At 62.8% G+C, this 15,075-nt stretch overlaps 3 protein-coding genes across 4 annotated transcripts; 1 reads left to right on the plus strand and 2 right to left on the minus strand.

The window, feature by feature from the left end:
* Positions 1-1,963: 1,963 nt before the first annotated feature.
* Positions 1,964-9,561, minus strand: LYPLA2 (lysophospholipase 2). Its single transcript, XM_054170586.1, has 10 exons — positions 9,497-9,561; positions 6,928-7,032; positions 5,733-5,764; positions 5,020-5,085; positions 4,287-4,334; positions 4,039-4,109; positions 3,723-3,796; positions 3,474-3,575; positions 2,736-2,912; positions 1,964-2,116 (listed from the first exon to the last, which is right to left on the minus strand). Exons 2-10 carry the CDS (start codon positions 7,003-7,005, stop codon positions 2,066-2,068), a joined length of 699 nt encoding a protein of 232 aa, XP_054026561.1. The 5' UTR covers positions 7,006-7,032; positions 9,497-9,561; the 3' UTR covers positions 1,964-2,065.
* On the plus strand, positions 8,809-10,095 carry LOC128898221 (basic proline-rich protein-like). Its single transcript, XM_054170885.1, has 3 exons — positions 8,809-8,930; positions 8,983-9,322; positions 9,409-10,095. The coding sequence occupies exons 1-3, from the start codon at positions 8,809-8,811 to the stop codon at positions 10,093-10,095; spliced, it is 1,149 nt and encodes a 382-aa protein (XP_054026860.1).
* On the minus strand, positions 9,863-13,256 carry PITHD1 (PITH domain containing 1). 2 transcript variants are annotated; one of them, XM_009908537.2, is made up of 6 exons: positions 13,041-13,256; positions 12,779-12,822; positions 12,550-12,627; positions 11,664-11,768; positions 11,081-11,189; positions 9,863-10,294 (listed from the first exon to the last, which is right to left on the minus strand). In XM_009908537.2, the coding sequence occupies exons 1-6, from the start codon at positions 13,236-13,238 to the stop codon at positions 10,193-10,195; spliced, it is 636 nt and encodes a 211-aa protein (XP_009906839.2). In that variant the 5' UTR covers positions 13,239-13,256; the 3' UTR covers positions 9,863-10,192. The 2 variants fall into 2 exon arrangements, with proteins under 2 accessions (XP_009906839.2, XP_054026661.1); XM_054170686.1 differs by lacking the exon at positions 11,081-11,189.
* Positions 13,257-15,075: the final 1,819 nt, after the last annotated feature.

Below are 15,075 nucleotides of genomic sequence, written 5' to 3' on the forward strand. Positions count from 1 at the left end.
GAAGGGGGGCAGGGGAGGGGGGGAACAAACCCAAACCAACCCAAAGAAAAGCTGTGTTGAGGAATGGAGAGAAGCTGTTCTCCCCCCTGGGTGCTCAGCACGGCCCTGGCCAGGCCTGTGCTGCCCAGGGGGGCAGTGAGCAGGAATGCTCTGCAAAGGGCCCCCTCCCCCCACCCCAGAAAAGTGTCGTGCCCAAGGAAGGCCACGAGCCCCAGGCCCCCAGCTCTGCACATGGTTCCAGTTCACAGTCAAAGAGGTCAGTGTCCATCTGCCAGCCCTCAGGGGTCCCGCAGGGAGCTGCGGCCCTGCCCCAGCCAGCCCCTCTGGGCTCCTCCCTCCCGCCCGAGGGGAGGAGGCAGCAGCAATGAAACAGACAAGGTAGAAGAAACAGCAGGACTGAACCCCAAGCCAGGGAAGAGCGGAGCCCCCCCCCAGCCCCCCCCAGCAGCTTTGCTGGGTTTAAGACTTCCAAGAGGAGGAGGAAAACAAAAAAGCCATAATCCTAACCCCCAGCCCAAGCCAAGCAAGGATGGGGCTGACAGATCTGACTCCAGAGAGCAGCTTATTGCTTGACACATCCCAGCGGGGAGGGCACAGCTGGAGCAGAGCTGCTGCAGCCTCCCCCACCCCCACCTGCCCCCGGAGCAGCCCTCAGGGAGGTGCCAGTGCTGGCCACAGCCCGGGGCTGGCCACGGGGCACCGAGCAGGGCAGGGGGCTGGGCATGGCCTCCCCTCCCGCAGAGCCAGAGCCGCAGGAGGGAGCCACAGCCCCGCGGCCCGGGGGGGTCCGTGGTGTGTTTCTCAACAGACAAGGTGGCCAGCTCCAGCCTGCAGGGGCCCAGCAGCGCTGTGGGCTCAGCCCAGGGAGGAAGCAGGGAGAAGGGCAGCGCTGCTCAGCAGCAACCGCCCTCGGCCCTGCGGGAGGGAAGGAGCGGGGGGCCGGCAGCCCACCCACGGAGCAAACATTCAGGGCCCTGTGCCCAGGGAGCTGCTCTGCTGGTGGGCACAGGCCCAGCCCCACAGCCCAGCCAGCCGTGGCCACAAGGGAGGACAGAGCCGAGCGAGGGAGCCCAGGGACAGCTGCGATTGTCCACGGAGAGCCCACCGCAGCCCCCGGCCCTGGGGAGCAGGGGCAGCCCCACACTGCCCCCCGGGACAGGGCACAGCTGCCTCTGGCTGTTCGATGCTGGTGAGATGATGGCTGGGAGCAAAGCTGCTTCCTCCAGCTGTGCCAGCCCCGGGGGCCTCTCCTCGCCCCTCCTCTCCCTCCCAGAGCCAAGCCAAGTCCAACAGGAAGGAGAAGTAGCAGCAAGAGAGACGTCAAGGAGCAGGGGCTGCCAGCGGCAGGGCTGTGGGGCTCTGGGGGTGCGGAGCTGAGCGAGGGGAGGCAGAGAGGCCCCTGGCAGCCCTCGCCGGGCCGAGGAGATTGTAAAAGCAACGAGAGGAGGAGGAAGATTGCCTCCAGGAGGGCAGAGGTGCCACAAGCCGCGGGCTGAGGCTGCAGGGGCACAGGGAGTGTGCGTGTGAGACAGGGCAGGAGCCGCACGGAGCCTTCCCGCCGGCCCCAGCAGATGGAGCGACCTCGGGCGGCGCCGGCCGGCCGGGGCAGAGGCTCGGAGCGCTCCCAGGGGAGTCCCAGGCTCCTCAGCTCAGGCTGAGAACCTGCGAGTCGCCTGCTGGAGGCCGAGCCGAGGGCAGAGGAGCAGCCTGGGCCGCTCTGGAGGTGCCCCTGCCCCACCACTAACACTGTCACAGAGCCCCAGACCCAGCGGCAGGAGCCGGCCCCTGCCGGAGCCGGGCACCGGGCTGCCTGGGCCAGGAGCTGGGGGGATGGTGACCTCCACAGGCACTGCTGGGAGCCAGAGGAGCAGAGAAAAGGCCACCCCGGGCCTGGCCTCGGCCGGCCCCGGCCTGGGCCCGGGGAGCAGCGGGGCGGGAGGGCGGCGGGGGGCGCGGGGGGGGGGCGGGGGGGGCCATGGCTTCCGTTTGCAGTGGGCAGGTCACAGGGGGAGGGCAGCAGCTGCCCCTCGGCCTCCTTCCCCGCGCCGCTCTCGCCTGGCTCCGCTCAGATCCGGGGCAGCAGCTTCTCGATGAACTCCTTCACCGCCAGCATCTCCTGGGGAGGGCACAGAGAGCTGCCTGCGGGGCCTGGTCCCCGAGCAGCCTCCCCCCAGCAGCCTGGGGCCTGGCACAGGCTGTGTGCTCGGCAGTGGCCCTGCCCCGTCTGACCCAGCCCCTGCCAGCCCCATCCGGAATGGCACTGAGGGGCTGGAGCAGGCCCAGAGGACAAGGAAGCTGGGGCAGGGTGTGGAGAACAGGGCTGGGGAGGAGCAGCTGAGGGAGCTGGGGGTGCTCAGCCTGGAGAAAAGGAGGCTGAGGGGAGACCTCATTGCTCTCTGCAGCTCCCTGGAAGGAGGCTGGAGCCAGGTGAGGGTTGGGCTCTTCTCCCAAGGAACAAGTGATGGGACAAGAGGAAGAGGCCTCAGGTTGCAGCAGGGGAGGTTTAGGTTGGACATGAGGAAGAATTTCTTCCCCAGAAGGGTTGTCAAGGCCTGGCCCAGGCTGCCCAGGGCAGTGCTGGAGTCCCCATGCCTGGGAGAGGTTTCAAAGCCCTGGAGCTGTGGTGCTGAGGGCCATGGGTTAGCAGGGACCTGGCGGTGCTGAGCTTAAGGGTTAAGATTCTTTTCCAACCAAAACGATTCCAGCCCTCTGTGACCCCAGCCCGAGGCACTGACCTGAGGGCAGGAGCTGTGCATGACTCCAGGGTAGGTTTTGAACTGGACCTTGTTGGGGGTGACGACAGACCTGAGCTTCTCGGCGGTGAGGGCCCCGAAGCGCACAGGGATCATGGGGTCCATCTCCCCGTGGCACTGCAGGATGGCAATGTCCTTGTTCACCCCGTTACTGGCTGCCTGCAGACAGGGAGGGAGCAGTCAGAGCTGCCCAGCAGAGGGGAGCCCAGCAGAGGGGAGCCCAGCAGAGGGGAGCCCCAGCAGAGGGGAGCCCCAGCAGAGGGGAGCCCCAGCAGAGGGGAGCCCCAGCAGAGGGGAGCCCCAGCAGAGGGGAGCCCAGCAGAGGGGAGCCCAGCAGAGGGGAGCCCAGCCGAGGGGAGCCCCAGCAGAGGGGAGGGGGCGGCTGTGTCCCCACAGATGTCACTGGGCAGCCCCCCTCCTCGGGAGGGCTGTGGGAGAGCTGCTCACACAGCACCTGCTGTGCCCTGCCACCAAATGTTCCCCTTCCAGGCTGCCACCTGGACAAAGCTGCTGCCCAGAGGCAGCCTGGTGAGGAGCTCAATGCCCACCTCAGAGCTCTGATCTCTGCTATGCCCTCACCCAGCCCCAGGGCATCAAGCCCCTGCCACTGGCACCCTGTGCCTCCAGCAGCCCCAGGCTTGCTGCAGTGAACCCCAGAAGGGAAAACCCACCCCTACCCCCCCTGCCTCTGGCAGGAGAGGTGGTGGCAGTGCCAGGTACCTGTGGGAAGGCCTTGTGCAGCGGGAGCCAGCAGCTGAGAGCCACGATGCCAGCCAGCTGGTGCTGGCAGGTCAGAGCTGTGTACAGCGACAAGGCACCGCCCTGCGGCAGAGGGGAAGCTCTGTCAGTGCCACCCCCAGGCCTGGGGCACCCACCCAACACCCACCCACCCCCCTGCCACAGCTGCTCCCTTTGAGGGGCAAGAGGGGGCCCAGGCCCCGCTCTGCCCCACCTCAGCCCCCAGCTCACCTGTGAGAAGCCCCCCAGGATGATGCGGTGGGCTGGGATCCCATTCTTCATCTCGTGCTCAATGATTGCTTTAACTGGAAGGGGATGGAGAAATGGAGAGAGAGAGAGGTGATGGGGGGCAGGAGCAGCACCCCCCAAGGCCTAGGGGTGCACAAGGGACACTTAGCACAGCAGGGAGAGGCAGATGCCAGAAGGTGAGCTGATTTCACCAGGAGAGCAGAGAGGAAGGAGAGGTGAAAGGAAGATGCCCACTCCTGTCCCAGGGAGGGAGAGGCACCCAGGAGCTCAGCACTTCCCCCTCCCCAAAGCCTCTTACTATTTTCTGCAGCTTTCTTGATTCCAGCTTCATCTTCAGGTGCATCTGGAGTCAAGCCCATCAGGTCAAACCTGGGAGAAGCAGCAGGGTCAGCCCCAAACCCAGGGCTGTGGGGAGGCAGGAGCTGGGTGTGCTCTGCCCTTCCCCTGACTCCTACAGGGAGGTGCATTTGGGCCCTTCAACCCTCCCATCCCTCTCACTACCCCCAAAACACCCCCACGAGGGTCCCTGCCACCCACAGCACTGACCAGGAGGGCATAACCATCTTCATGTTGAGGGTCACTGGGATCCGGGGCCTGTGGAGAGAACAGTTTGGGTGTCTCAGCTCCAGTGCAGCACAGGCAGTGGCAGGGGGGAGCAGGGTGAGCCTCCCTTCTGCCTGCAGCCACAGGACAAGGCAGACACCAGAGGCTCAGTGCCACCAAAGCCAGCCTGGGGGCTGCCAGGTGACCCCAGGGACCATCTGTGAGCCCCAAGCAGGTCCCAGCCAAGCTGGCAGCTCCAGAGTGTTGCCAAGCAGCCTGCCTAGGGAGGAGAGCTGCTGTTGGCTGCTGCTGGGCCAGGAGGTGCTGACAGGGAGGCTGACTCTGCTCCTGAGCCATGACACTGGGAAGCCAAGGACCCCCCCAGCCCCCTGAGTGCCCCCTGCATGGGCTGCCCTCCACACTGGGGACGCAGCAGGGAGCATTCCCTAAGCAGGAGGACAGGGAAGGAGCTCCAAGGCTTTTGGCTTTCACAGGGAGGTGGAGGGGGAAGAAAGCAGACTGAGAGCAGCAGCTCCTGCGCTGACCTGCGCTGCGGGGAACCACTTTGCCTGCAGGCAGAAAGTATCAGGGCTGGGGCCCTGCACGAAGCAGCCACAGCAGGAGAGGTCATGGCACAGCCACCTTCTGCCTCCCCAGCCGGTCTGAGCAGCAGGCACCAGCACCACAAGCCAGGCAGGCTCCCCCCAGGGCCCCTCGAGGCAGGGGCAGCACTTACGCGTGGGGGCAAATGTACTTCACGTAGGGCAGGCGGATGGAGGAGAGGGCTTCAGCCCAGCTGTGCCTGGGGAGAGAGCAGAGCACACAGAGCTCCAGGCTTGCCTCAGCATTTGGGAGGATGCTGGCAAAGGGGAGGGATTTCCACCCCTCCCCCAAGGAAAGCTTTTCTCCAAGGCTGCTGGCCCCCTGCCCATCCCAGCAGCCCGAGTCCCAAGGTGAATCCCCTGGCACCGGGCCGTGGCAGGGTGAAGGCAGCAGACAAAGCCCTGCAGCTGGAGCTGCTGCCAGCAAGGGAGGAGGGAGAATCCTCCCAGGGAAAAGCCTTTTGTCACTGCTGCACCTCAGGCCGTGGCCCTGCACGTGTGGAGAGCTGCTCCTGCCCAGGCACAACCCAAGAGCCAGGGCCTGGCACCGCCGCAGTGCTTCTCTGCTCGCCTCCAAGGAAGCAGCAAATCAAACCTGCAGGAGGCAGGGGGCTGCCAGGCTGCTGGCATCATAAATATTCAAGAGCAGGCAGCTGCTGGCCAGCAATTCCCTGCCAGGGTGCTGCAGCCAGGGCTGCTGGGCCCAGCTGAGAGCCCCAGGCAAACCCTGGAGCTGATTTTTGCCCCCTGGGGGAAGGCAGCGCCGGGCACTCACAGCAAACATCCAGGCCCCAGCCTTTCACCCAGCACATCACAGCCAGAGCCAGCTCTGGGAAGGAAGACTCACCCTGTGTCTCCAAGGCCATGTAAAAAAATGACCTGTTAAATTAAGCAGAAAAACAAAGGAATTAGCTGCTGTGACCCAGGCTGCCCGGGAGAGAGGCAGGGCTGGGCTGGCAGGGACGGCACAGGGCCACTGAGTCACCAACTCGAAGAGCCTCCAACAGGGCAGCAATTAGGAGATGATAATGAGAGGTCTCTGCAGCTCTGAGCGTGAGGGCTGGGGTGGAACTGCCACATCATTGTCACCACACCACAGAGTGGCTCTCCTGGCTGTGGCTCTCCTGGCTGTGGCTCTCCTGGCTGGGCCTGTGGGCGGCAGCCCCTTGGCTGCCCAGCTGGCACCATCCCACCTGGCACCACAGCTGAGCCTGCCAAGGACTCACACCCCCAGCCCCACAGACCCTTCAGCAGAGGCCTGAGCAGCCCCTAAGCAATGGGGAGCAGAGGGAAGGCAGCCTGAGAGGCCCCAGGGAAAGACAAAAGGGTTTTCTTTGGGGCATTTGCTTTTAAAGGCTTAAATGGCCAACTGAGACCCAGCTCCCTCCCTGGCTGTGAGGCTGTGCCCATGCTGCCATGCTGGGCACAAACAGCCCAGCCCGAGGCACAGCTGCATCTCCCCAGCAAGGTTTTACTCCTCCTGCATCCACTCTGATGCACTAAGATGTACAGCTGGAGGTCTGAGGCACTACCTCTCCTATGGAGACAGAGTTGGGGCTGTTCAGGCTGGAGAAGAGAAGGCTCTGAGGAGACCTCATTGTGGCCTGCCAGTATCTGCAGGGGGCTACAAGAAGGCTGGGGAGGGACTTTTGAGGGTGTCAGGGAGGGATAGGACTGGGGGGATGGAACAGAAATAGAAAGGGGGAGATTCAGATTGGATGTCAGGAAGTTCTTCCCCAGGAGGGTGGTGAGAGCCTGGCACAGGCTGCCCAGGGAGGTGGTGGAAGCCTCATCCCTGGAGGTTTTGAAGGCCAGGCTGGAGGTGGCTGTGAGCAACCTGCTGTGGTGTGAGGGGTCCCTGCCCAGGGCAGGGGGGTTGGAGCTGGCTGAGCCTTGAGGTCCCTTTCCAACCCTGGCAATTCCATGATTCTGCAAGCTCAGCTCATGGCCCCTCTGACCCTCCCAGAGGCATCTCCTTTACTCCAGAGCAAGAGCAGCTAGAAGGGAAGCAGCAGGGGAGGCAGGAGGGGCCCAGCCCTTACCGCGGCAGTCTCCCGCTCTGCCCCTGAGACGGTCACTGCGTCGGCGAGGAGGGGGACAGACATGTTGTTACCACACATACACCGAGAGGACTCAGACACTGGCACCTGCAGGGCAGAGGCACAAAGGTGAGGCAGGAAAACAAACCCTTCTGCCCCTCTGGCAGCTGTCTGGGAGGGGGGAAACGGAAGAGCACATCGAGGCTTTGTGTCAAAGCTCTTGGGGCAGCCCCACTCTGTCCTGGGGCTTTGAGAGCCAGGAAGGAGCAAACACTTCCCCACACCGCAGCACCAGAGGCGTGCTGGGAGCTGGAAGTGTTAAAATTAGCTGGGGTTTGCTGCACCTCCAAAGCCAAAGTTATTTCTGGGGCTGTGAGGCCGTGGGCAGAGGGTGGCCAGGCGACGGCGCAGCCTCCGCATCCCTTCCCGGCTGCCAGCGGAGCTGAGGAGGAGCCTGACCCACATCTGCCGAGCTGGGGAAGCAGGAGACAGCAGCACGCAGCAGCACAGAGCTTTACAGCACTCAGTAAAGCCCCAGCCCTCTTTTATGGAGCTCTTCTGGGGCAAACCACAGCGTCCAGGTGCTGGACTGAGACCCAGCCCTGCGCTGCCTCCCGGAGCCTGCACACATCCCCCCCCCGGCAGTGGCATCCCTGTGCCTCCTTGCTGCTCAGCCAGCCAGGGCCACCACTGCCGTGCCCACCGCAGCAGCCAGCAGGATGGGCTGAGTGTCACCTCCAGACCCTGGTCCCGCAGGTGGCTGCAGCAGACACCCCCCTCAGTCACACAGCTGCTGGCTTCTGGCCCCAGCCCAGCACAAACCACTCAGCTGCCAGCCCCCAGCCCCCTGCGTCCCACCCAGGGCTCAGCAGCCCAGAGCCCATCCCCAGCACTGCCATCCCCCCCCGAAGAGCAACATCAGCCCCCACAGTCTGCTCCAGCCCTCACACCTCACAGCAAACACCAACCCCAAAGGGGTCTGGGTGGCACGGGACCACCCAAATCCGCCCCCCCCGAACTGCCGGTACCCCCAAAGACAACCTTACCCCGCAGAAACCACCGGCTCCTCTGCCAGCCTGGCCCCAAGACCTGCCCAACTCGTTTCACCAACTGCTCGTCAGCTGCTTCCCTGACTCAAAATGAAACAACAACGAACTCCCCGGCCGCGGCCAACCCCACAGGCACCCAGCCCACGTGCTCGCCTCTGCTCCAGGGTCAAAACAAGCAGCCAGGAAAAGCAGCACCTGCCAAAAGCCCTGGCGAGAGCAGCCACGACCAGCAGCAGCTTCCACGACAGATGGAGACACCGAGCCCTGCTGCCCCCCCGGCAGCGCAGCCTCACAGCTCTGCCTCGCTCACACAGGCTCCAGGGGAAAGAGGGGCTCAGGGTCACGGCTGCCTGAAGCACCCCCGCGGATCACCCCTCTGAGGCACCCCCCATGGATCCCCCTTCTGAAGCACCCCCCCGCGGATCACCCCTCTGAAGCACCCCCCATGGGTCACCCTTCTGAGCCACCCCCCATGGATCCCCCCTCTCAGACACCCCCAAATGAATCACCCCTCTGAGACACCCCCACGGATCCCCCAGGATCTCTCTGGGGTGCTGCTGCTCCATTCCTGGGGTCCACGGCTGCCACCACCAACCCAGCTTGAGCCGAGGCCAAAACGCAACCCGCGAAGGACAAAGCCCCCCGAGGGGTCTCTGCGCGCATCACAACAGCCCCAGGCCCAGCCCAGACCCCAGCGCCTCTGGGTCTGATTTGTGCTGTTCCAGCGGCAGCCTCAGAGCTGCCCCACACCTGCCCCTGGCCCACGAGTGTGGCACCGGCGGGGGAACCCCCGGGCCCGGGGGTCAGGAGGGCAGCAAGTCGCTAAGCGCCGTTTATGACCGAGCCCCATCCTCTCCCGCAGGCCCGCACCGAGAACCGGTGCCGGGAGAGAACGGCCACAGGAGGCTGGCGAGATCCCGCCTGGAAGCGGCTGGACGGGAGGGAGCGGGAGGGGCGGTGAGGGAAGGCGGCAGCCAGTTCGAACCCCACGGTTCGGCCGTACCACCAGCTCCCCGGTTGGACCGGGACCGCCGGTCTTCCGTGGAAACGGAGCTTTTGGGCGGGGGTGCCTGGAGCCTGGAGGCGTGGAGAGTTCCTACCGAAGCCCGAGAGGCCCCCGGGCGCGGGAGGACGTGGGTTTGCGGCGGGAAGGCGGCTCCGCGCTGCGCTGCGCGGTCCCGTTACCGGCAGCGTGCTTCTCGCCGCCGCCCCGAGCACGAGGCCGCAGGGCCACCGGGCCCGACCGGGACCCGCCGTGCCAGAACCGCGACGGGGGAGGAGGAGCGGAGTCCGGGATCTCCAGGCCCTCTGCCGCATCCTGCCCGCGCCCGCCGCGCCGGGGACCCACCGTCCCGCTCCCCCCCCGTCACACACGAGGGGAACCGGGATCCCCCATCCCGCCCCGGCCTCCCGCCGCCCCCCGCCCCGCCCGCAGCACCGGAAGGCGGCCCTGCCCTCCCGGCCCCCCCGCCCCGGCGGCGCGTGTGTCCGCCACCCCCCCCGAACCCCCCCCGCCCCCGCACCTCTCCCGCGGGCCCGGCGCGCGCTCTCCTCCCGGCTCCCGACGCGCTCCCACCGGAACTTCCGGCCGCCGGGACGCGGCCGGGGCAGCGCGGCGGAAGTGACGCAGCGCCCGGCCCCGCCGGCGGCCGCCATCTTTGCAGCGGGCCCCCAACCACGGCACAGCCGGCAGCGCTCAGCGCTGTCCTGGGCTCACCGAGGACAGGCTGCGGCCCTCCCCGCGCCCCCGCCCCGCTCCTCCCCGCCGCTGAACGGCCGCAGCCAGCCTGCGCCCGCAGCCCTGACCGCAGCCCAGCCGCCCCCCGCGGCTCCCTCCGCCACGCGCAGGCTGCGACCCTCCCTCAGGGACGGCGGCGCGGTGAGCAGGCCGCAGCCGCAGCTCCGCACCTCAGCGTTGGCTTTATTGGCAGTCAGAGAAGGGAAGGAGCAAAGGCCGCGGCCGGGCGCCGCCGGCAGCCCCGCGCTGCCCTCGCAGCGGCAGCTGCTGCCGCCTCCCGTGGCACCCAACACGCCGCTGCCCGCAGCGGCCACCTTCCTACGGGCACGGCGCGGGTGGCGCTCTGCTTTGCAAGGCAAAGACCGCCACGTCCCAGCTGATTGAACGCTCCAGCGCTTGAGGAAGCCGTTGCTGTTCTGAGTCAGCCCAGCGCGGCCGTATGCTTCACACCACAGCCTTCGGGAGACTCCCCACAGCAGCCCTAGGAGATGAAGTGAGTCTGGGGGGTGATCTGCTCCAGCTTGTGATCCGCTGGGTTTGCCGAGGCTTCGTAATTGCAGATGGTGACTTCATGGCGGTGAGCCTGAGTGCAAGATTAAAGAAGTGAAGACCAGAGGAGAGCAGAATCAAAGCCCCTCCTAGGACACCTGACTGGCAAAAGCTGAGCACGTTACAGAATACAGAATGAACCAGGTTGGAAAAGACCTTCGAGATCATCAAGGCCAAGCTATCGCCCAACACCATCTGATCAACTAACCCATGGCACCAAGGGCCTCACCCAGTCTCCTTTTAAGCACCTCCAGGGATGGGGACTCCACCACCTCCCTGGGCAGCACATTCCAGTGGTCAATCTCTCTCTGTCTGTGAAGAATTTCTTCCTCACATCCAGCCCAAACCTCCCCTGGCACAGCTTGAGACTGTGTCCTCTTGTTCTGGTGCTGGGTGCCTGGGAGAAGAGACCAAGCCCCACCTGGCTCCAACCTCCCTTCAGGGAGTTGCAGAGAGCAAGAAGGTCTCCCCTGAGCCTCCTCTTCTGCAGGCTAAGCAACCCCAGCTCCCTCAGCCTCTCCTCCCAGCGCTGTGCTCCAGACCCCTCCCCAGCTTTGTTGCCCTTCTCTGGAAACCTTCCAGCAACTCAGCATCCTTCCTAAACTGAGGGGCCCAGAACTGGACGCAGGACTCAAGGTGTGGCCTAACCAGTGCTGAGTCCAGGGCATAAAGACTTCCCTGCTCCTGCAGACTTTTAATTACAGGAACCTCCCCCACACATTCCCCTCACTTCCTCACTGCTAAAGCCCAACTGAAGCCACCATTTAAAGCCCCTTTTACACTGCTGCCAGAGGCTCAGCTCATCTCTGCTCTCACCTACCTCTGTCCACTCTCCCTTCAGGCCTATATAAAAAATCTTTGTGGTTTCTGCCCCAAAGTTCTTTGAGAAGTGGATGGAGAGGTGGTAAACGTTGGAGAAACGAGCAATCCTGGAAGGAAACACAGGCTGGAGGCAGTGCTGGGTGTGCAAGCTGACACTCCTGTCACATTGCCTCCCCCCAGCACAGCACCACAGCCCCACCCTGTGTGCAGCTCCTACCCAAACCTCTATCAGACTCGAGAGCAAATGAGGGTGCAAGGAGGAACAGCTGCCCTCACATCTGTGGTGAGCAGACCAGCAACAAGCTGTCGTGGGCCAGGAGCAGGAGATGTGACACTGGGATGATTCTGCACCCCAAAAAATCCTGGGTCACAGGCATCCCCCTGGCTCTGGGGAGCCCTGACAAGGGCAGGATGGAGCCAGGGAGGCAAATTCTGCTCTGGGCAGTTTTGAGAGACTAGGGAATGAACTGCCCTCTGTTAATATGTTCCCAAATGTGGTATCACATCAGCAGGTTGGACAGAGCACAGCACCCAGGCTCAGCAGGAGCAGCCCCACACCCCCCAGCTGCCTGAGTTCATACTTGGTGGGATACTCCAGCTCCCCTGCTGGATCCCGGTTCAGGCTGAACATCTGGTCTGGTTCTCTGCCTGTGTCATCAAAGGACATGTGAGGAATGTTCTTGAACCTGGGAAGAGAGGGAGGAGGCTCAGGAAGTTACTAACACACAGGTCAGCTAATTGGTTTCCTCCCCATCCATCTCACAGAGACTTGGCTTTGCTTTATCTCCGGAAGGAGGAATTGCCAACAGCCACCACAAAGCATCCTCACACTCCAGCATACCAAACACCAGGGAAGAATGAGCAACAAAGCTGGGGAGACAGAGCTCTCCTCATGCTTGGGTACAGGAAGAAACCCAGGCTTGGAAAACCAAAGCAGGGGACCAGCTCTCCCAGCAGAAATCTGGGTACCAGGGAAGCACAGCTCTGGCCCAGTTCAGCACCAGCTCTGGAAGACGAAAGATCAGCACAGGCCAACAACAGGACCAGCTGCCTCCTGCTTCCATGGGCAAGGCAAGCCCCCGAGATGCTTCACATCCACACTTGTGGAGCACAGAGGACAATGCTGGCTTGACAGAGCTTGATCCTTCTGCTGAGCCAGAAGCAGGTTAGTTCCCCACAGCACACTGACAGTGGTTCCACCAAACATTCCCTGCTGATTAAAGCCAGTGCCCCACTTCTCCCTGGAACAGGCAGCACGTAGCCATGCTCATCCTCATTCAAGTCAGTTTCCTTCCCTCTCAGAGTCCCTGGAACACCCAAGCAACTGCAGAGCAATGCTGCCTTGCTCCCTCTGTTCCCACACTGCACCCTACTGGGTGCTGGGGCACCCGAAAGTGTGACAGTCGCTGCCCTGCTGAGTCCAAGTCCATCCATTTAGGCTCCAAAGTCAGGGCTGATTTTACTTACAGCCTCATCTCTGCCGGGTGTGTCTCATCATCTTCTCCCACCACAATTACTCCTTTTAACTTCACGTTGCCGGTGAACCTACCAAGAGACACCACAGTGGCGTTTCATGCCAGTCCTCTCCAAATCAGCCCCCGGTACAGGGGGCCTCGACTCCCAGACACACAAAGATGAGGCACAAGCCCTGCACAGAGCCAGAACCGTGCCGAAGAGGCTCGGGGAACGAACTTACGGGATATTAAACAGCAGCTCCTCATCATCATCGCTTTCCACGAACTGAGGAGAGAGAGAGAGGGCCAGGTCAGGGCCGGCCGCGCAGGTACGCAGCTGTGGCACCGGAGGGGGGCGGGGGGGGGACAACAGCTCCGGCACCGGTGTCCTCGGCAGGGCCCAAAATCTCCCTTCCTCCCGTATTGCCTTCTCCCTCCCCATGGCTCTCCCGGGCAGCGGCGCCACCGCAGGCCTTGGTCCTACGCGGCCCAGCCCAGCCCCACCTGGGTGCGGTCTTTGCGCTCCTCCCAAGCGCGGAAGACGAGCGCACCGCTACCTTCGCGGCGCTCATTGAGACACTGCAGCCGCTGTCGGTCGATACGCAGGTAAAGCCCCCATGCTGCACCCCTCTCCTGGTCCCCGCCGGACCCCGCCGCCGCCTCCCCGCAGCAGCAGCTGCAGTGCCCGTGTCCGTGCGCCATGGTTACGCTGCGCCCCGCCCGCCGCGCCTACCGCGCCTGCGCCTTGCCGCCGCCCCGCCCACAGAGGGGTTACGCTCCGCCCACAGGCGCCAGTCATCCGCGCACCGTGCCTGCCGCCCATACGCCCCGCCCGCCGGCCCTATGCCCCGCCTCTAGACTGTTTCCCCGCCCCCCAGAGGGTGGGGCTCAGCGCCGCACGTGTTCGGCCCCCTGTGCTGGACCGGGCAGCAGCTAGCGGCTTGTGCCGGGAGTGGGCTCGGCCGCAACCCGACTTCGGATCGATCCCAGCAGCGCCCGCGGTTCAGAGCTGGGGCTTCTTCCAGCCGGGAAGGGGAACGGGATCGGGCCCCGCCCCTGGGGTTCCTGAGCAGGAGCCCTCTGAGGAGTCGCAGAGACCGAGTTTTGCTAGTGGTGTATTCGTTGCTCCGAGACAGAAAAGCACAAGCAGACAGGGTCCAGTGTTTGGCTTTTATTGAGACATGATTTTCCTCTTTTCATATAACTTATCTAATTAAAATATTCCTCTTAGTTACCACAAAAAAAGGAACATAGAAAATTGTATATACACAGTCGGGGACCAAAATACAAATGCAAGTCAAAAGTCATTCCCCCTCCTGCCCACACTCCTCCTCCCACCCCCAGCAGGGCAGCACAGGGGGAAGGGGCAGCTCTGCTCCGTTCTTTCGTGTGTAGTGTAGCACAGAACAATTGCACCAGTGTAACCCCTGGGCACTGAGAGACTGGGAAGGGAGCCAGCACTTTGACTTCAGACTTTGCTTAGTTTGTGTCTAGTGGAAGCAACCCTCCTGCCTTCCCCTCTGAGGGCTGCCCAGCTTTAGTGGCCGAGCAGAGGGGAAGGGAAGAGGAGGGAGAGCAGTTTGAATCGGTCCCAGTAGAGTGGGACAGCACAAAGTCAATCCAGTGTCCCATCTGCTCCTCTCTGCACACCCCTGCTCCTGCACTCTGACAGAGATGAAGCACAGACACAGCTGGCAAAGCCTAGAGCAAAGAGGCTGCTCTGAGAGGGAAGGTACATGGCCCCACGAGGGCAGTGCTTGGGGCAATACCCACACCTCAATATGTCACTGTTGGATTAATTCAGTGGCTGTTCAGCGGTGCCCAAGACGATTCTCAGGCCTCACCTTTGGGCACCTGAACACAATGCTAGGCTCCCCCTTCCCTCCCCTCTGTCCCTCCCCCAAGTACAGAGGAGAAATAAATGGTAGCACAACAGTCAGCAGAAGATAATGTATTGTTATCTAATTAAAAATACAGCAAAATTAAATACAGCAAAAATGCAAGAGCAAGGAGCCATTATTTTACAGCACAACACACACTGAAATGCTGCACAGTAACATTAAAGCATCTGGGACTGTAACAAACTTACAGCACATGAGAGTCTGAGAACATTTTTCCAAGACCTTCAACATAAGAAGAGACCAAAGAAACGAGAGACAAAGAGTTCAGAGTGGTCTGAAAGAAAGAAAGGAACAAAAACAAAAAGGGGGGAGGGGCTAAAAAGAAAGATGCTAACAGAAACCAGAAGCATACAGAGACTTATTTAGAGTCCTCCAGGGAGAACTCTTCACAGCCAGGTTTTCCCTGCTCAGCACACAGACAACTCCACCAGTTTGGGGTTTGGCAGCCACAGAAAGCCAGCAGCAGAACTTCTCAAGGACTACCACCAACAGCATCCACTACCAGCACAGCAAAATCCTAGGGCAGCAAATATGGCTTGGAACAGGAGAACCTCTCCCCTTTCTGGTCCAGTCAGACCTCTCAGCCCTATCAGAGGCCAGCTTCCTTGCCACAGGACCTGGGTCTAACCAGCTCCATC

The sequence above is a fragment of the Dryobates pubescens genome, chromosome 20 (assembly GCF_014839835.1).
Source record: "Dryobates pubescens isolate bDryPub1 chromosome 20, bDryPub1.pri, whole genome shotgun sequence".
Taxonomy (NCBI): domain Eukaryota; kingdom Metazoa; phylum Chordata; class Aves; order Piciformes; family Picidae; genus Dryobates; species Dryobates pubescens.